General features: G+C 45.1%; 1 protein-coding gene across 2 annotated transcripts in view; it reads right to left on the bottom strand.

Annotated features, from left to right (window-relative positions):
- pdzd2 (PDZ domain containing 2) overlaps positions 1-21122 on the bottom strand; it is a 391205-nt gene that overhangs the window by 58035 nt on the left and 312048 nt on the right. For both annotated transcript variants that reach the window (XM_055632782.1, XM_055632787.1), the window contains one exon: positions 5917-6004. In XM_055632782.1, the coding sequence (XP_055488757.1) occupies positions 5917-6004 (88 nt within the window). The remainder of the gene's footprint in view (positions 1-5916; positions 6005-21122) is intronic.

The raw sequence follows: 21122 nt of genomic DNA, 5'->3' as shown, positions 1-21122 counted from the left end.
CCAGAACGTCTTCCAGTGACCATCAGCAAGGTAGGAGTATATGTAGATGTGGTTATTCTGAAACTCACTCGAGGTTGATGCTTTCGGATTTTTTGTCTATTCCTTTAACTAATGACATGACAAATGGTTCATATTACTGAGAGAGTCAAAGTTAAAACCATTTGGAAATTATCTGGATAGAAGAACAGCACTGGCAAAGAAGTAAAAATCATTGCAAGTTTTCAATCAAGTTAGAGATGCAAGTCCAAGATAATTTTCCAAATATGTCTACGTTATCAAGCCACGTTCAAACCTTTCCTATCCATGTACCAGGCCAAATGTTTATTAAATATTATTATAGTGCCTGCCTCAAATACCTCCTGTGGCAGCTTGTTCCAAATACCCACCACCCTCCGAGTAAAAAGGTTGTCCCCCAGGTTCCTATCTTTTCACTCTCACCTTAAACCTTTGTCCTCTGATTCCCCTACTGATTAGGTAATCCCCTAGTGATTCCCCTACTCTGGGTAAAAGACTGCATTCACACTCTCTATTCACCTCATCTATATTACTAAATCTCTGATCTTGACCGCTTTTGGCCTACTGTGCTGCGATTTCCGAAAGAACGCCGCCACCTACGGCCTTCATTTTTGGCCACCTCACCCAGAGCCCTCCTCCGCCTTACAAGTGCGGAGGATTGTTCCCATCAATGACAAATCAGAGAGATATTAATGTTTTTTAAAAATTCACCATTCTCTCTGCTGCCCCTGCTGGAAGGAGAGGGAGGGACTATAAAACCAGGAAATGGTGTGCCTCACTCACTCTCTGCAAGATGGATGAAGCCAAGGGTCACGTCTCTCTGAGCTCTGAATAACACTGAACAAATGTCTACACAACTGTGAGTACCCTTAATATGGTTTGAAAATGAAAATATGTTCTTTTTAAAGTAAAAAGGCACAGCCTGCAAATGGTTGTTTTTGGTGCTTTGGCTTGAAGTTGAAAGGCACTACTTACTGCAAATGGTGGCAGATGATTTGGCTTGAAGTTGAAAGGCACTTCTTACTGCAAATGGTGGCTTGGGTGCATTGGCTTGAAGTTGAAATGCACTATTTACTGCAAATGATGGCTTGGGAGCTTTGGTTTAATGTTGAAAGGAACTACTTACTGCAAATGGTGACTTGGGTGCTTTGGCTTGAGGTTGAAAGGCACTACTGCAAATGCACTTACTTCCTGTTTGTACTGTATATTGATTTTAGATAAAACACTACCACTTACGGCTGTGATTTTTGGACATCCTACTCAGTCCCCCCTCCGCTGAGCAAGTGCAGAGAATTCTTCCCATCAATGAAAAATAAAAGTGTTATTAGTGTTTAAAAAATGTTGAGAATCTCTCCTGTCAATCACGCCCTGAAAGCCACACCTTTTCCGGTGGGAAGGGGAGGGGTTATAAAACCCGGAAGTGTGGGTGTGGCTCAGTCTCTGCATGATGGGGGAGGGAGAGGTCATGACTCTGTCTGCGCTGTGAATCAACTGAACACACTGAATGTCTACTGAACTGTGAGTTTGGTGTTTTGTGTGGTTTTATGGTGGTTTCACCTTGCATGAAATGGTATGAAGCTGCATTTGAATTTGGTGGCCTTGCACCCTGCTGAAAGTGGTATGAAACTGCACTTGTATTTGGTGGCCTTGGATCCAGCTGGAAGTGGTATGAAACTGCACTTTAATTCGGTGGCCTTGCACCCTGCTGAAGTGGCTGGAAACTGCACTTGAATTCGGTGGCCTTGCACCCTGCTTGAAACGGTAGGAACATGGATTTGAATTTGGTGGCCTTGCACCCTGCTTGAAATGGAATTTCAAGGAATAGTCATGAGTCAACTGCCTGCCCACCAGCCGTGAGTGAGCTGCCAGCACATCAGGCTTGAAGGACTGAGCTGCCACCCCAAGAACCCATACCAGCGCTCCAGGAAGCCCCCCCACTGGCCACCAATATTGGAATTGGTGGAGAGGTGCAATATTGCGTTGGGGGACCAGCCCTCCCGTGTGAACAAGGGACCCAATGGGTCCCACTTAGTCTAGTGATCTTATACACCTCGAGGTAGGGGAGGGAAAAGTGGGGGGACTGCAACCGAAGCTGGGAAGCGTTAGATGGAGACAACAATGCGGCAGATTAGGGAATCTGATAGGAAAGGAAAATGAAAAGGAACCAAATAAGGGTGATTACTGAGCAGTTGGGAACAGTGGGGGAGGAAAGAAATGTGAATGAGTGTGCGGGTAATGGGTGGACGGTGCTGGTGAGAAAGGGCAGTCTTGGAAAGAAGAGTGTATAAGAGAGAACCAGGGTATGCTAGATGCAGGAAGATTGTTCCCGATGTTAGGGAAGTCCAGGACAAGAGGTCACAGCTTAAGGATAAGGGGGAAATCCTTTAAAACCGAGATGAGAAGAACTTTTTTCACACAGAGAGTGGTGAATCTCTGGAACTCTCTGCCACAGAGGGTAGTTGAGGCCAGTTCATTGGCTATATTTAAGAGGGAGTTAGATGTGGCCCTTGTGGCTAAGGGGATCAGGGGGTATGGAGAGAAGGCAGGTACGGGATACTGAGTTGGATGATCAGCCATGATCATATTGAATGGCGGTGCAGGCTCGAAGGGCCGAATGGCCTACTCCTGCACCTAATTTCTATGTTTCTATGGTATATCATGAATGAGAGCGAGACAGAGGGTGAACGGGTTACGGGAGAATGGAGAATTCATGCCGTCAGGTTGCAGACTAGGCAGGCAGAATATGAGGGACTGGAGGAACAGTATTTCATAATTCACATGGATCGTTTGCAGCCTTGTGGCATAGGCAGTGAACTCTGCAATCTTGGGTAATGCACTCCTCTTCTGTCCCTTTTTCACTCCTGCTTTAATCAAGTCCTCTCTCACACACCCTTCTTTCTCAGCCATCCCACCTACCCCTGACCTCCATCTCCCAGTTTTTTCCCCTCAACCCTTTACTCCATCTGCCCATCATCCAGACACTCCCACCACCGTGTCCCCTCCCCTCATTATTCCCATCTGCCCACATTTCCCCTCTCCTCTTATTTGGTTTATCATCACCTTCCTTTCTGATCAGAATCCATAATCTGCAACGCTCTGTGTTTCCTGCTATCACCTCCCAGCATCAGTCACTATCTCCATCCTTCCCCACTTGATTCCAGCTGCCTCGCCTGGAACTACCTATTGCCTACCAACTCTATCCCATAGGTTCAAGGTGAAGGGGAAAAGATTAATAGGAATCTGAGGGGTAACTCTTTCACACACAAGGTGGTGGGTGTATGGAACAAGCAGCCAGAGGAGGTAGTCGATGCTGGGACTATCCCAACATTTAAGAAACAGTTAGACGGGTACATGGACAGGACCGGTTTGGAGGGATATTGACCAAAAGCAGGCACGTGGGACCAGTATAGCTGGGACATGTTGGCCGGTGTGGGCAAATTGTGCTGCAGGGCCTGTTTCCGCACTGTATCACTCTATGACTATCCTATCCATCCACATAGTCATTTATGCTGGCTATCTCCCCTCTAGAGATGAAACTAGAGAGGCAGGGGGGTTGAAAAGAGTGATGGGAAGGTCGAGGTTAGGACCAGTAAGTCTCAAAGGAAGGACAGGCAGGGAGAGGAGAAGTAATATGGTAATATGGGCTGAGGTGTGTTTGTTTCCATGCAAGTAGTATTGTGGAGAAAGCAGATGAACATATAGAGTCTGGATGGGTGCTTGGGTCGAGGATGTTGTGGCTATTATGGAAGTGTGGTTGCAAGAGGGACACGACTGGCAGCTTAACGATCTGGGTTTTCAATGTTTTGGATGTGATCAAGAGAGAGGCAAAAGAGCTGGAGGAGTTGTGCTACTGATCAGGGAGACTGCCAAGGTGGAACTCAAGAGAAAATGTGCAGGAGACAATATGGGTAGAGCTTAGAAATAAGAAAGGTGCAAGCACTCTAACGACAGTAGGCCCCCCCAATAGCAGGTGATAATGGAACAGGAATGCAGACAGATTACCAAAAGGTGCCAAAGCAACAGGGTTGTGTTAGTGGGTAATTTTAACCTCCAATATTGACAAGAGTGATAGTGTGGAAACAGGCCCTTCTGCCCTACATACCCACACTGGCCAACATGTCCCAGCTACACTATCCCACCTGCCTGCATTTGGTCCATATCCCTCCAAACCTGTCCTATCCATGTACCTGTCTAACTTTTTCTTAAACGTTGGGATACCCCAGCCTCAACTACCTCCTCTGGCAACTTGTTCCAAACACCCTTTGTGTGAAAAAGTTATCCCTCAAATATCTATTAAATCTTTTCCCCTTCACCTTGAAAATTATGTCCTCGATTCTCCTATTCTGGGCAAGAGATTCTGTGCATCTACCCGATTTATTCCTCTCATGATGTTATGCACTTCTATAAGATCACCCCTCATCCTCCTGCGTTCCATGGAATAGAGACCCAGCCTACTCAACCTCTCCCTATAGCTCACACACAATAGTCCTGGCAACATCCTCATAAATCATCTCTGACCCCTTTCAAACTTGACAATATCTTTTCTATAACATGGTGCGCAGAACTGAACACAATATTCTAAATGCGGTCTCGCCGATGTCTTATACAATTGCAACACGACCTCCCAAAGTCTATACTCAATAATCTGACTGACTGGCTCTCTGACTGATGAAAGCCTTTTTGACCACCTTATCTACCTGCGACTCGACCTTCAAGGAACCAAGCATCTGCACTCCTAGATCCCTCTAGGACTTGCTTGGTGCAAAAGGCTTGGACCGGGTAGAATTTGAGAGATGTATCCAAGAGGGTTTCTTGAAATAGTATGTGGATAGTCCAAGCCGAGAAGGGAACATACTGTGGACCATGTTTTGGAAAATCAGCCTGGTCAGGTAACTGGTGTTTCAGTGCAAAAACATTTTCGGGACAGTGATCATAACTCCATTAGCTCTAAGATTATTTTGAATAGAGAGAGGTTAGGACCTTGTGGGATGGTACTAAATGAGAGCAAGGTAAACTCCAATGTTATTGGGCAGGAGCTCGAGAGGTTACACTGGAAGCAGTTGTTATTGGGTAAGTCTACATCTGACATGTAGGAGTCATTTAAAGGCCAGTTGATCGAAGTTCAGAACAAGCATATTCCAGTAAGGTGGAGGGATATGTATCCCTCTCGGATGACCAGAGGTTGTAGATTAGGCCAAAAAGAAAAAGGATGCAAGGTTTAAGAGGATAGAATCAGGCAGAGGCATTGAGGAATATAGCGAAAGGAGGAAAAAACTCTTAAGCGGGTGATTAGGCCCAAAAGGGGACACAAAATGATGTCATAGATTCCCAAAATGATGTCAATATTCCCAAGCTTTTTAGTCAACAAAAGGTATCTCTTCTCTTATTATCTTAAATTGGTTTTTTTTAAATGTTCATAACTGCATATAATAACGTATAACCATATAACAATTACAGCACGGAAACAGGCCATCTCGACCCTTCTAGTCCGTGCCGAACACATAATCTCCCCTAGTCCCATATACCTGCGCTCAGACCATAACCCCTCCATTCCCTTCCCATCCATATAACTATCCAATTTATTTTTAAATGATAAAAACGAACCTGCCTCCACCACCTTCACTGGAAGCTCATTCCACACAGCTACCACTCTGAGTAAAGAAGTTCCCCCTCATGTTACCCCTAAACTTCAGTCCCTTAATTCTCATGTCATGTCCCCTTGTTTGAATCTTCCCTACTCTCAGTGGGAAAAGCTTTTCCACGTCAACTCTGTCTATCCCTCTCATCATTTTAAAAACCTCTATCAAGTCCCCCCTTAACCTTCTGCGCTCCAAAGAATAAAGACTTAACTTGTTCGAGTTGTATAGAGTTAATTCAAAATGCTGAAACAGTTGTTGGTACCTGCGGTGTGTAACAATTGTCCATCTTTGCTTATGCTCTCACGATGAGTTGAACGTGAAATAACTTCATCCATTTCCTGTTCAGAGACCTATATTGAACAACAGAATGGAAAAAAATAGTATTTTGCAAACTATCCATTTTACTACTGCATCATCAAAATAATTACTGACTGCACCTCCAATAAATCCTTATGCATTTCTATAAGTCAGAAGACCGCTGTGTACAGAATTGGAGAAAATAATTTGCAAAGCTCTGTTTCCATCTGGGCTTTCATGTGCTGGTAGGTTCTGTTATTTTACCCCTCAATTCAAATTTGCATGACTAGATATGAAAAATCAATTTATATAGATGATTAATAGACAAAGTCCACAAAACTATGTAATAATTTCATATCAAAGTAACCTCCCACCATTCTCTACTCTCAATTCATCAGTCTGGCTGCCAAGATGAGATTTACCATTCTAGGACATCCGAGGTCCACTTTTTATAATGAGCATGGCTTTCCCCCTTCTGTCATAGATCTCTCACCCAGGACTCCTGGGTCTCATAGTCCTGTTCCTGCTGCCCCTCTCCCTAGATGGAACAAGGATAGAGTTCCCCTGGTCCTCACCTTTCACCACCAGCTTCCACATCCAACACGTCATACTCCGACATTCCCGTCACCTGCAACATGATCCCACCACTAGTCACATCTCCCCACATCCACCCCTTTCCGTCTTCCACAGTGACCACTCCCTCCGCTACTCCTTGGTGTAGTCCTTCCCACTCAAACCACCCCCTCCTCAGGTACTTTCCCCACCGACTGCAGGAGATGGAACATCTGTCCCTATACATCCTCCCAGGGACTCCAGCAGTCCTTCCAGGTGAACGTGCGCCTCCTCTAATGTCATCTACTACATCCGATGTTCCTGATGTGGCATCCTGAACATTGGCAAGACTAAGCGTAGACTCAGCAACCATTTTGCTGAGCACTTGCGCTCAATCTGCCATGGCCTACCATAGCGAACCACATTAACTCCCCTCCCATTCACACAATGACCTTTCTGTCCTGGGCCTCCTCCATTACCAGAGGGACGCAACATGCAAACTGGAGGAACAGCACCTCATATTCTGCTTGGGTAGCTTACAACCCAATGGTATGTACATTGAATCCTCCAATTTTAAATAACTTCTAACTAATTTCAGCCCCCCCTCCCCCTCCTACATTCCTCCTTCTGGCTTCACAATCTGCAACTCATCCTACCTGTCTCTCCAACCATCTGCCTGTCAAAAAATCCCCATCTACCCGTCTCGACCTATTATCCGCACGTTTCTTCTTCCTGCCTCTCCCCGTTTTCCAGCTTCCTTCTCCCCTCCCCCTTAATTAGCCTGAAGAAGGGTTTCAACCCAAAATGCCACCTATCCCTGTTCTTCAGAGACGCTGCCTGATCCAATGAATTACTCCAACACTTTGTATCATTTCTGTTTATTAACCAGCATCTGTAGTTCTTTGTTTTTATAACTTAAATAAAATGTCCTCGGCTACAGAATCATCCATTTACATAGCAGCAATTAGAACATTGGTACTTAAAAGGTGTAAGATTATATTTAATTGTTTGTGTTTAGATAGCTCTGGGTGTTTTTATACAAGAATCACAAAAGGTTAACTCGTGGGTTGAGTAGGCAAGTATATATCAACAGCAACTTTGCCTAGACTACCCATATTGAAACAATGTCAAAGAAAGCACACCAACAGCTACTTGCTTCGAAGGCCGAGGAAGTTCGGCATGTTCCCAACATCTCTCACCAACATCTACAGATGCGCCTTAGAAAGCATTGGTTTGGGAACAGCTCCATCCAAGACGGCAAGAAATTGCAGCAAATTGTGGATGCAGCCCAGACCATCACACAAACCAACCTCCTTGCAATTGAGTAGAAAAGAACTGCAGATGCTGGTTTAAACCGAAAATAGACTGCAGTGTTGGTGAGAGTGAAGATCTCTGGAGATGCTGTCTGACCCGCTGAGTTACTCCAGCTTTGTGTCCATCTCCTTTGCATTGACTCAATTTATACCACGCTGCCTCGGCAAGGCCAGCAGCATAGCTAAATGGCTTGATTGTAATCATGTATTGTCTTTCCGCTGACTGGATAGCACGCAGCAAAATATTTTCAAAATAAGATTAGTGATGATGAATGTAGGTCCCTTATAGGCCTGTCCCACTTAGGCGATTATTTAGGCAACTGTCATAGTTGTAGCAGTTCGCTGAAAAATCAGCGACTGGACTGCCCTACGACAATGTCGCAGACAACCTACCACCTAGTCGACGTCTAGCTATGGCAAGCTGCCGACAACCGGCGACCTAATCGTCATGACTTAGGACGTCAACCTACGACCATACTTACGGCAACCTATGACCACACAGGCAACAACCTACGACAACCGAAGTCACCCTACGTCCACCCACGACAAACTACGACCCTGTCGGCGACGACTGAAGATAATTCAGTCGCCGGTACCTGTTGCCGGTTGACGTAGGTAGTCGCCAATAGAATTCACCGAAGTCAGCACCGGTGACAACCTCCATCACCTGGCGCCAACCTACAACAGCACCTAGGTCAGGAGAAGTCTAGCTACACTCATTGGCATCAACCCATGTTGAAAATCCAGCGGCGACCCAGAAAGATGCTACGACTCTTTGGGCGACAGAGAAGTCTACTCACAACCATACAGGTGACACAAACCCTGGCGACTATATGATGACAGCCTAGTCGCCTGTAGTCGCCTAAAAAAGCCTAAGTGGGACAGGTGAATTTATAATGGGAAACAAGGAAAATGGAAACAAGGAAATGGCGGAACAGTTAAACAAGTACTTTGGTTCTGGCTTCATTAAGGAAGACACAAACAATCTCCCGGAAATACTTGGGGACCGAAGATCTAGTGGGAGGGAGGAACTGAAGATAATCCACATTTGTCAGAAAATGATGTTAGGTAAACTGTTGAGACATGAGGCATATAAATCCCCGGGACCTGATAGTCTGCATCCCAGAGTACTCAAGGAGGTGGCCCTAGAAATCGTGGATGCATTGGTGATCATTTTGCAATGTTCTGTATCAGTTCCTGTGGACTGGAGGGTAGCCAACGTAACTCCACTTTTTAAGAAAGGAGAGAGAGGGAAAACTGGGAATTATAGACCAGTTAGCCTTACATCAGGAGTGGGGAAGATGCTGGAGTCAATTATTAAATATGTTATAGCAGCGCATTTGGAAAGCAGTGACGGGGTCGGTCAAAGTCAGCATGGATTTATGAAGGGGAAATCATGCTTGACTAATCTTTTGGGACTTTTTGAGGATGTAACAAGTAAAATGGATAAGGGAGTCAGTGAATGTGGTGTATCTGGACTTTCAAAAAGCCTTTGACAAGGTCCCACACAAGAGATTAGTGCACAAAATTAGAGCACATGGTATTGGCATGGATAGAGAACTGGTTGGCAGACAGGAAGCAAAGAGTAGGAATTAACGGGTAATTTTCAGAATGGCAGACAGTGACTAGTGTGGTGCCGCAAGGCTCGGTGCTGGGACCCCAGAGCTTACAATATATATTAATGATTTAGACGAAGGAATTAAATGTAACATCTCTAAGTTTGCGGATGGCAGTGTGAGGTTGCTTTGAGGCTGCAGGGTGACTTGGATAGGTTGGTGAGTGGGCAGAAGCATGGCAGATGCAGTATAATGTGGATAAATGTGAGGTTATCTACTTTGGTGACAAGAACAGGAAGGCAGATTATTATATGAATGGTTTCAGATTAGGAGAAGAGGAGGTGCATTGAGACCTGGGTGTACTTATACATCAGTCACTGAAAGTAAGCATGCAGGTACAGCAGGCAATGAAGAAAGCCAATGGTATGTTGGCCTTCATGACGAGAGGATTTGAGTTTAGGAGCAAGGAGATCCCACTGCAGTTGTACAGGGCCCTGGTGAGACCGCACCAGGAGGATTGTGTGCAAATTTGGTCTCCTAATTTGAGGAAGAACATTATTGCTATTGAGGGTGTAGCATAGGTTCACCAGGTTAATTCCCAGATTGGCGAGACTGACATATGATGAAAGAATGGGTTGACTGGGCTTGGATTTGCTGGAATTTAGAAAGCTGAGAGCTTACAGAAACGTATAAAATTCATAAAGGATTGGACAGGGTAGATGCTGGAAAATGTTCCCGATGTTGGGCGTCCAGAACCAGGGGTCACAGTTTAAGAATAATGGATAGGCCATGTAGGACTGAGATGAAGAAAAACATTTTGACACAGAGTTGTGAATCTGTGGAATTCTCTGCCACAGAAGGCAGTGGAGGCCAATTCATTGGATGTTTTCAAGAGAGAGTTAGATTTAGCTCTTAGGGCTAAAGGAATCAAGGGATATGGGGAAAAAGCCAGAACGGGGTACTGATTTTGGATGATTCAACAACTAAGTTACAGAGATAGGTTGAATAAGTTAGGTCTTTATTCTCTGGAGCGCAGAAGGTTAAGGGGGACTTGATAGAGGTCTTTAAAATGATGAGAGGGATAGACAGAGTTGATGTGGACAAGCTTTTCCCTTTGAGAATAGGGAAGATTCAAACAAGAGGACATGACTTCAGAATTAAGGGACAGAAGTTTAGGGGTAATATGAGGGGGAACTTCTTTACTCAGAGAGTGGTAGCGGTGTGGAATGAGCTTCCAGTGGAAGTGGTGGAGGCAGGTTCATTGGTATCATTTAAAAATAAATTGGATAGGCATATGGATGAGAAGGGAATGGAGGGTTATGGTATGAGTGCAGGCAGGTGGGACTAAGGGGAAAAAAAAGTTGTTCGGCATGGACTTGTAGGGCCGAGATGGCCTGTTTCCGTGCTGTAATTGTTATATGTTATATGGTTATATGATCAGCCATGATGGTATTGAATGGCGGTGCTGGCTCAAAGTGCGGAATGACCTACTCCTGCACCTATTTTCTATGTTTCTATTATGTTTAGTTTTGGTCACCCTGCTGTGGGAAGAATGTTGTTAAGCTGGTAAGAGTGCAGAGAAGATTTACATGGATGTTGCCAGGACTTGAGAGCCTGAGCTATGAGGAGAGGTTGGGTTAGCCAGGATTTTAGGGAATCAAGAACCAGATGACATAAGTTTCAAGGTGAGAGGAGAAAGATTCAATAGGAACATGAGGTGTAACTTTTTCCACACAGAGGACGGTGGGTGTATGGAAAGAGCTGCCAGTGGAGATAGTTGGCGCAGGTACTATAACAACATGTAAAATACATTTGGACAGGTACACCAATAAGAAAGTTTTAAAGGGATATGGGTCAACTAAGGGCTGGTGGGACCAGCGTAGATGGAGCATCTTAGTTGGCATGGGCAAGTTGGAGCAAAAGGCCTGTTTCTGTGCTGTGTGACTATGACTAATTATTGTATTTATGTATGGTATATCTGATCTTTTTGGACAGTATGCAAGACAAACCTTTCCACTGTACTTCAGTACAATGACAATAATAATGTAAATCTAAACCGAAACTGAAGCAAGCAGAATGACAAAAGACAAAAGTTATTAATACAGCAGTATCCAGATTGGGATGGAATCCAAGAGGAATAGGTCCGAGTCAGCCAAGGTTGAGGAATGCATTCCTGGCAAAGGAAAGCTGACAATAAGGGAAAGACTAGATACCGGATAACAGGTAAAAAAAAATATTTTTAAAATTAAAAGACAGAGTTTGTATTATTACAGCATACTAGACCAATGCAGACCCGTTGGACCTGCTCTCCCAACGCAAGATTCCACCACTCACCCGTTCCCCCAATGCAATATTGCACCACTCACGCATAGCCCCTAAATGCACAGGCACGGCTCATTTCCCCTCATCCCCCAGCACTCCGTCCTCCTCCTCTTTACCCTCCCTCCAATCCCTAGAGGGAGCAGGGGAAGGGGGGGGGGGGGGGGGGGTTGAAGGGGGGGGGGGGGGGTGAGGGGGTAGAGAGGGAGAGAGGAGAGAGGGAGGGATGGAAGTAGAGAGAGAGGGTAGAGGCGATGGTGGGTAGAGACGGAGAGAGAGGGGAGTGGAGGGGGTAGAGAAGGTGGGAGTGAGGGTAGATAGAGAGGGGGCATCTCCATCCTCCACCCCCCCCCCCACATCTCTCTCTACTCTACCCCCCACTCCCCACCCTATCTCCCTTCTCCTCAGTTCCCACATCCTACTCCTCTCACTCCCATTCCTTGCCCCAGGACCTACCCAGGTCAGAGAGCAGTGGCAGAGCCTGGAACTCAGCCTGGTTCTCGTACTAGGCCTGGCCCTGGCTGTAGACTCCAGCCGTCAGTTCGGCCACCGCCGCCTGGGCTCCAATGGGCTTTTCCCTGACCCCGGACCCAGGCTCGTCCTTGGTTCCAGCGGCGGCTTCTTTTATGGCCCCAGTCACGGCCTCATCCCAAGCCCAGGGCTCGGCTCTCACTGCAGCTCCAGCACCACCCTCCCCGTCGGGCGTCGGCTGCCACATGAGTGCGCTGGAGTGCCCCTCCCTCCCGGAGTGTCCCGTCGCGCCTTGCGAGGTCATTGTGACATCACTCGGGGGGGGGGGGGTTCCGAAATCGGTGAGTTTTCAGGCTGTTTTTAAAATTTTTAACAATTAATCATTTCGGAAATATAGGTGGGAATGCGACGGGAAGATGTTTATCGTCTTGACGGAAAAAATGTGAGTAGAATGTGTGAAAATGGGAAGGTTGTGGCCTAGCGTTTGGAAGAAAATAGGGTAGTAAACCAGATTGACATATACACACACAGCCACAAACAAGACGAAGATTTTTAGTATTATAGAGATACAGACCCTGGATAAGAGAGTACTAAAAGCTTTAAAAACAACTATGTGTCTTATTAAATGAGCACAAAAACAATGCAGCACTAATTGCTTCACAACTGTGAGGAACGACTTAAAACATCCAACGCTGGGTTACTCAGTGGGTCAGACGGCATATCTGGTTGTTGCCTGACTCGCTAAGTTACTGTAACACTTTGCGTTCAACGCAAGGTTCCAGCATCTGCAGTTCCTTGTGTCTAATGGGCCTGTCCCACCTACGCGACGTTTTCGGCGACTGCCGGTACCCGTCATCGGTCGTTGCAGGTCGAGGAGATTTTTTTAACATGTTGAAAATCCAGCGGCGACCAGAAAGACGCTACGACTCTTTGGGCGACTGAGGAGACTACTCATGACCATACAGGCGACATGTCGCGGGGTGAATCCTGTATGGTCATGAGTAGTCGCCCAAAGAATCGTACCTTGTTCTAGTCGCCGCTGAATTTTCAACATGTTGAAGATTTTCGGCGACTTGCAACGACCTATGACGGGTGCCGGCAGTCGCCGAAAATGTTGCGTAGGTGGGACAGGCCCATTAGACTTAAACATCCAGCTTCATAAAAGGGCAGATCAGAGTTAATTCAAAGACATTTTTGTGAAATGATAATAGTTCTAAAGTATGTCTCAATATTATTTTGTTTACACATTCACATAAATGCAGCACTTTACTTACGTACTAGCAGCACTTATTGGCTTTAACTCGCATGAAACGTTATTCGCTTGTACCTATACACTGTAAATGTTCTCGATTGTAATCATGTTTTCTCTTTTTCCGCTGACTGGATAGCACGCAACAGAAAGCTTTTCACTGCAACTCGCTGCACATGAGAATAAACAAAACTATAATTATAACACTTATTTCCCATTCCTAATTGCCCTTGATTTGGAGCAGTATTTCAAAAAGCATTGCAGTCCTTGTGAGGAGGTCGTGCTTGAAATGTTATTAGGTTGGGATTTCCAACATTTTGGCCCAGTGACAAGAAAGGATTGACAAATATTTTCAAGGCAGAATGGTAAACTTTAAGGTGGTGCTGTTTCGATGTGCTAGTTGTGCTCGGCTGGGAAAGCACATCTCGGACACGCTGACCCTCAGCATAGGAGCACCGCAGGGCTGCGTTCTCTCCCCTCTCCTTTACTCTCTCTACACCGACGACTGCACCTCCACAGACTCCTCTGTCAAGCTTCTCAAGTTTGCGGACGATACAACCCTGATTGGACTGATCCATGTTGGGGAGGAATCTGCCTACAGACAGGAAGTGACACAGCTGGCGTCCTGGTGCCATTGCAACCAGCCTTGAGCTCAATGTTCTTAAGACAGTGGAATTGATTGTAGACTTTAGGAGAGCTACCCCTCCCCTCCCCCCACTCATCATCAACACCACAGTCACATCTGTGGAGTAATTTAAGTTCTTCAGAACCATCATCTCCAGGGACCTTAAATGGGAGGCCACCATCGACTGCACAGAGGATGTACTTCCTGCAGCAGATGAGAAAACACAATCTGCTACAGGCAATGATGGTCCAGTTTTACACTACCATCATAGAGTCTGTCCTCACCTTCTCCATCATAGTCTGATTTGGCTCAGCCACCAAGCATGGCATCCGAAGGTTGCAGAGCATCGTTCGATCAGCCGTGAAAGTTATTGGCTGCAACCTTCTCCCCATTGACGAGCTGTACACTGCAAGGGCCAGGAAGCGAGCAGGTAAGATCATCCCTGACCCCTCTCACCCTGGCCAAAAAATCTTTGTACTTCCCTCTGGGAGGCGACCCCGGTCTATCGACAGCCAGACATAAAAACAGCTTCTTCCAACAACCAAAGGTCTGTCGCCTCTTTTTACTCTGGTATTTTATTTTCACATGTTTAAATGTTTTAGTTTTAATTGTCTGCTGTATATTGTGGTTTTTACCATGTGCGAGCAAAGCACCAAGTCAAATTCCTTGCATGTATGCAGTAAGCATGCAGGTACAGCAGGCAATGAAGAAAGCGAATGGCATGTTGGCCTTCATAACAAGAGGAGTTGAGTATAGGAGCAAAGATGTCCTTCTGCAGTTGTACAGGGACCTAGTGAGACCACATCTGGAGTATTGTGTGCAGTTTTGGTCTTCAAATTTGAGGAAGGACAATCTTGCTATTGAGGAAGTGCAGCGTAGGTTCACAAGGTAAATTCCCGGGATGGCGGGACTGTCATATGCTGAGAGAATGGAGCGGCTGGGCTTGTATACTCTGGAATTTAGGATGAGAGGGGATCTTATTGAAACATGTAAGGTTATTAAGGGTTTGGACACACTAGAGGCAGGAAACATATTCTAGATGTTGGGGAAGTCCAGAACCAGGGGCCACAGTTTAAGAATAAGGGGTAAGCCATTTAGAACGGAGATGAGGAAACACTTTTTCACACAGTTGTGAGCCTGTGAAATTCTCTGCCTCAGAGGGCGGTGGAGGCCGGTTCACTGGATACTTTCAAGAGAGAGCTAGATAGGGCTCTTAAAGATAACGGAGTCAGGGGATATGGGGAGAAGGCAGGAACGGGATACTGATTGTGAATGATCAGCCATAATCACATTGAATGGCGGTGCTTGATCGAAGGGCCGAATGGCCTACTCCTGCAGCTATTGTTTACATACTTGGCCAATAAAATTTTATTCTGATTCTAGTTACTCTACCTACCTGGATGGCTGAGGTGTGAGAGTGCTAAAGCCAGGGCCGGATTTAGATGAAGAGAGGCCCTAAGCTATTCCACTTGTGAGGCCCCCTCCGTGTTGGTTTTCAGCGCTGGCGGCGAGGCAGCGACCGGACAGCCATGGCGGCCAAATCTCCCACAATTCAAAGCGAGGGAGAAAGTGCCCAGCGCCGTCCAGTTGCCGTTGCAGTGCGCATGCGCAGGGCGGCCGATGATGTGCTGGCTGTGGTTGTGCGCATGTGCAGGGGGGAGGACGTGCAGGCCGCAGCAATGCGCATGTGCAAGGCGGCCTGCCGTGCCGGCGGGTGAGGAGCGAGCGGAGCCCGGCGGCCCGGACACGGATAGCGGGGGAGATGGAGAGAGAGAGATAGAGAGGGGGGGCCCGCCCAGAGTTGAACGGTAGGTGTCCTGCCTTGGCCGGAGGCCCCCCCTAGACCTCGAGACCCTAAGCTTAAGCTTGTCTAGTTTATAGGTAAATCCGGCCCTGGCTAAAGCAGAAATCACAATAGGTTTTTGTAGCCTTAATGCAAGGCTCAAGCCAAATGCAAGTCTCCTTCCAGCTTAGGAACACAGAAAACAATTTCCATCACGGGAAAAAATATTTTGCTGATAATTTTTGTTCGCAAGTCCAAACCTGGGTAAGCTGCAAGCACGTGAAGAGAATACCAACTTATGGAAGGATATTGCAAATTGGTTTCCAGTATTCACTACCACAGTTTTGCTACCCTATGCCTTAACTGAAGAGCACAATTTACTCTGAGAAGCCCCTCAGCACCTGTGTGGGAGACGTACACAAAGCCACAGTTTAAGTGCTATCTCATTCTCAAAACATTACTCTATCCAGACAGCATTTTCCTCAAATTCCCATTTTAACACCAAAAGCATCCATAATTTGATTTACAACCCGACTCTATGGTACAAACTCACACTGAGAACTTTGTGCAAAATCAGCTGTAAACCTGCAGTAAATGAGTTTCACAAACAGTCTTTATGTAAAGCTATGAACACAAAACATTGTACCACTTTGTGCACCTGCACAAACCCCGCGTAATGAAGTGTGAAAGCATAACTAATTATTCAGCACTTGAGCCACCCATTATCCCTTGTGAACCTACAGTTACACGCTTGTTTTTCTGAATGGTTTGTTTGGGGGTGGGGCACTTACATTTCAAAGTTTGGAACAGCAGAGTTGGTGTCCTTGGATTCTGTTGTTACGATGCCAGTTTATCTCAACTGGGAGAATGATTCCCATTTATCATTCGTGGTATGTAAATAATCAGATTTCAAAGTTATTTCCTCTCAGCTGGCCTCTTTGGATTCTACCAAATATAATCTGCCAGAAATTATGCAAGACCAAGTGTATTCAGGAGTTCCTTTCACTGTAGTCAAAAAATTTCCAAATACAGTGGTTCATTCTCAGATATTTTGAAAAGTCTGCTGCTTCACTTTTTTATTGATAGTGGAAGGCGATTTAAGCCCATGAGGCATTAACAGAAACATAGAAAATAGGTGCAGGAGTAGGCCATTCGGCCCTTCGAGCCTGCACCGTCATTCAATATGATCATGGCTGATCATCGAACTCAGTGTCCTGTACTTGCCTTCTCTCCATACCTCCTGATCCCTTTAGCCACAAGGGCCACATCTAACTCCCTCTTAAATATAGCCAATGAACTGGCCTCAACTACCTTCTGTGGCAGAGAATTCCAGAGATTCACCACTCTCTGTGTGAAAAATGTTTTCCTCATCTTGGTCCTAAAAGATTTCCCCCTTATCCTTAAACTGTGACCCCTTGTTCTGGACTTCCCCAACATCGGGAACAATCTTCCTGCATCTAGCCTGTCCAACCCCTTAAGAATTTTGTAAGTTTCTATAAGATCCCCCCTCAATCTTCTAAAGTCTAGCGAGTACAAGCCGAGTCTATCCAGTCTTTCTTCATATGAAAGTCCTAACGTCCCAGGAATCAGTCTGGTGAACCTTCTCTGTACTCCCTCTATAAAAATGTTTTCCTTTGTTGGAATTAATAAAATGATGCTGAAAAATGTTGCACACAAAAACATTCTTTCCCAGGTAATGACTCTGGCTTATCTCTATAGCAGCACCATGTCTGAATCGTGTTAAAGAAGACTGTGTCCCTTTAAGACCGATGGCCATTCGCTTCCTGTTTATGCCCACTGGATCATTAGTTGTAGCAATAAGGCAGCTCTATCTAATCGAGTAATGCCAATTTACAAATTCACATGTTATAGGAGTAGAATTGGGCCATTCAGCCCATCTAGTCCACTCCGCCATTCAATCATGGCTGATCTCTGCCGCCTAATCCTATTTTCCTGCCTTCTCCCCATAACCCTTGACACCCGTTCTAATCAAGAATCTGTTTATCTGCCTTAAAAATATCCACTGACGTGGCCTCCACAGCCCTCTGTGGCAATGAGTTCCACAGATTAACTACCCTCTGACTAAAGAAGTTCCTTCTCACCTCCTTTCTAAAATAGCACCCTTTAATTTTGAGGCTATGACCTCTGGTACTAGACTCTCCTACCAGTGGAAACATCCTTTCCACATCCACTCTATCTATGCCTTTCATTATTCTGTAAGTTTCAATGAGGTTCCCCTCAACCTTCTAAATTCCAGCGAGTGGAGGCCTAGTGCTGTCAAACGCTCATCCTATGCTAACCTACTCATTACTGGAATCATTCTTGTAAACCTCCTCTGGACCCTCTCCAGAGCCAGCACATCCTTTCTCAAATGCCCAAATGTACTCACAGTATTCCAAATGCAGCCTGACCAGTGCCAGTCAGCACATAACAATGTTATTTCACTTATTTATGAACAACTAATGATGAACAGATAATTTAAAAAGTGTGGAGATATTTGACTCCATAGCAACGGAAATCTGCTCTCGAATTGGGAATAGTTCTGGTATTTACTATCAAGATGTAAATCAAAGCTTCCTATTGGTTAACCTCAGAAAAGTTGTCACCTGTTGCACTATAATATTTAAGTGTTTCTATTGTTATAGACGTATAGAGTCATACAGCATGGAGACACCCCCATTTGCCCAAATGACCATGCTGACCAAGATACCCCATCTAAGCTAGTCCCATTTGTCTGCTTGGGGCCCATATCAATCTAAAAATGTCCTATCTATATACCGGTCCATGTGTCTTTTAAATGTTATTATTATGGGACTTGCCTCAACCACCTCCTTTGCCAGCTTGTTCCATGTACCCACCACCCTATGAGTGAAAAAGTTGCCTCTCAGGTTCCTGTTAAATCTTGCCTCACTCACCTTAAACAAGTGCCCTCTAGTTTGTGATTGTATGTATTCCCTGTGAAAGCGTGGGTTTTCTCTGGGTGCTCCTGTTTCCTCCCACACTCTAAAGACGTATAGGTTTGTAGGTTAATTGGCTGTGGTAAAATTGTAAATTGTCCCTCGTGTGTAGGATAGTGTTAGAGTATGGGCTGATCGCTGGTCAGCACGGCCTTGATGGGCCAAAGGGTCTCTTTCCGCGCTGTATCTCTAAAGTCTATTGCATTCTAATGCAATCAGTCATATTGCATTTCATCATGAATTTGTTACGCATTTGTCATAGGAAAAACTTACTACCTAATTCATACAATTACCTTGATGGGTACTGAATGGAAATATTAGGAACAACATTAGGCCATTCAACCTCTCAGATCTTTTCCATTATTCAATTAGATTGTGTTTATAATTTGTTTGGTTGTTTTGTTGTTTGTCTTTTGCACAAAAGTCCGCGAGCATTGCCACTTTCATTTCACTGCACATCTCGTATGTGTATGTGACAAATAAACTTGACTTGACTTGGTCAATTCCACTATCCCCTGTTTGACCCATACCTCTGAATGTTCTAGTTCAAGGGTTCCCAACCTTTTTTGCCCCGTTTACCTCGGACAACTTTAATCGCACATAACAATGTTATTTCACTTAATTATGAACAACTAATGATGAACAGATACTGGTATACCAGAACCAAACACAGTCAGTCAATGAGAAAAAATATATATAAATCCAGAATCAACAAATTTACCCCCTGGGGGTAAATTTACCCCAGGTTGGAAACCTTTGTTCTAGATAATAAAAACCCTTTTTTTTGTTTTGAATGCTCTAATTTCCTACTTTCCATTGGATTTTGCATTTCAGTTCAAAACTATTACTATTCTTTGAGTGCAAAAACTTTTCAATTTCTGTTCCCTAATGGCCTATCTATAATTTTAGACGGTCTCCTTATTCTAGTTTGCCCAATCAGAGGAAATACCTTTAATACTTAATCCTTTAAATATTTTATCTTCCCAGAGCCCTAATCTCCTAGCCTCAATGAAATGCAAGACAATGTGTCTTAAAATATGCTTTCTTAAGCTCCAGTATGTTCCTAAATCCTTGTACTGAATTGTGAATTTCTCAATCTAATTCCTTCAAAATGAAAAATTGAAGCAGCTAACAGATTAAAACTAGAAATTATTTTGCAATCATTATTTGCACCATTGATTCTTCTTCTATAAGCCTCATCAGTGGTTTCTCTTTCTCAATAGAATTTGTTGAAAGTCTTTTCCAAACTATCTCCATAGCTGGTAATCAGAAAAGGGACCGCATATATCCTACGGGATCCCACCACTGGCCACATCTTCCCATCTCCTCCTCTTTCCGCAGAGACCGTTCCCTCCGTAACTCCCTGGTCAATTTGTCCCTTCCCACACAAACCACTCCCTCCCCTGGTACTTTCCCTTGCAACTGCAAGAAATGCTACACTTGTTGCTTTACTTTCCCCCTCGACTCCATCCAAGGACCCAAGCAGTCTTTCCAGGTGAGGCAGAGGTTCACCTGCACCTCCTCCAACCTCATCTACTGCATCCGCTGCTCTAGGTGTCAACTTCTCTACATCGGTGAGACCAAGCGTAGGCTTGGCGATTGCTTCGCCCAACACCTCTGCTCAGTTTGCAATAAACAACCTGATCACCCGGTGGCTCAGCACTTCAACTCCCCCACCCATTCCAACCCCAACCTTTCTTTCCTGGGCCTCCTCCATGGCCAAAGTGAGGCCCAGCGTAAATTGGAGGAACAGCACCTCATTTTCACTTGGGCAGTTTACACCCCAGCGGTATGAACATTGACTTCTCCAATTTCAGTAGTCCTTGCTTTTGCCCTCCTTCCCCTTCCCTTCTCAGCTCACCCACAAGCCTACTGTCTCCACCTCCTCCTTTCTTTATCACGCCCCCACCCTGACATCAGTCTAATGAAGGGTCTCGACCCGAAACGTCGCCTATTCCTTCACTCCATAGATGCTGCCTCACCCGCTGATTTTCTCCAGCATTTTTGTCTCCCTTTGCATATATTTGGCTCCTCTGATGTTGTCTTTCACATTGGGAAATGAAGCAATCTTTTATTGGGAGTTTTCCCGCTTAGAATAACTGAGATTAGGTACTAAATGGATTGATACTAAAGTTTGCGGTTATTTTTTGGACTACTCCAAATACTTGGAAATGGTGCAGTTAGATTAAACTAGTCCCAATGAAGTAATGGAAGCATTTATAGTTATGAGAGCACTGAAGAACTATGCATAGCTACAAAATTGAACAATATTCCAGCTGGACCTCAAAATAGGTTACTGTGCAATCTAAATTAAACTATTCAATAACATAATGTAAAAAATCTGCA

Source organism: Leucoraja erinacea, chromosome 1 (assembly GCF_028641065.1).
Source record: "Leucoraja erinacea ecotype New England chromosome 1, Leri_hhj_1, whole genome shotgun sequence".
NCBI classification, from domain to species: Eukaryota; Metazoa; Chordata; class Chondrichthyes; order Rajiformes; family Rajidae; genus Leucoraja; species Leucoraja erinaceus.
This window is presented reverse-complemented; position numbering and strand designations above follow the sequence as displayed.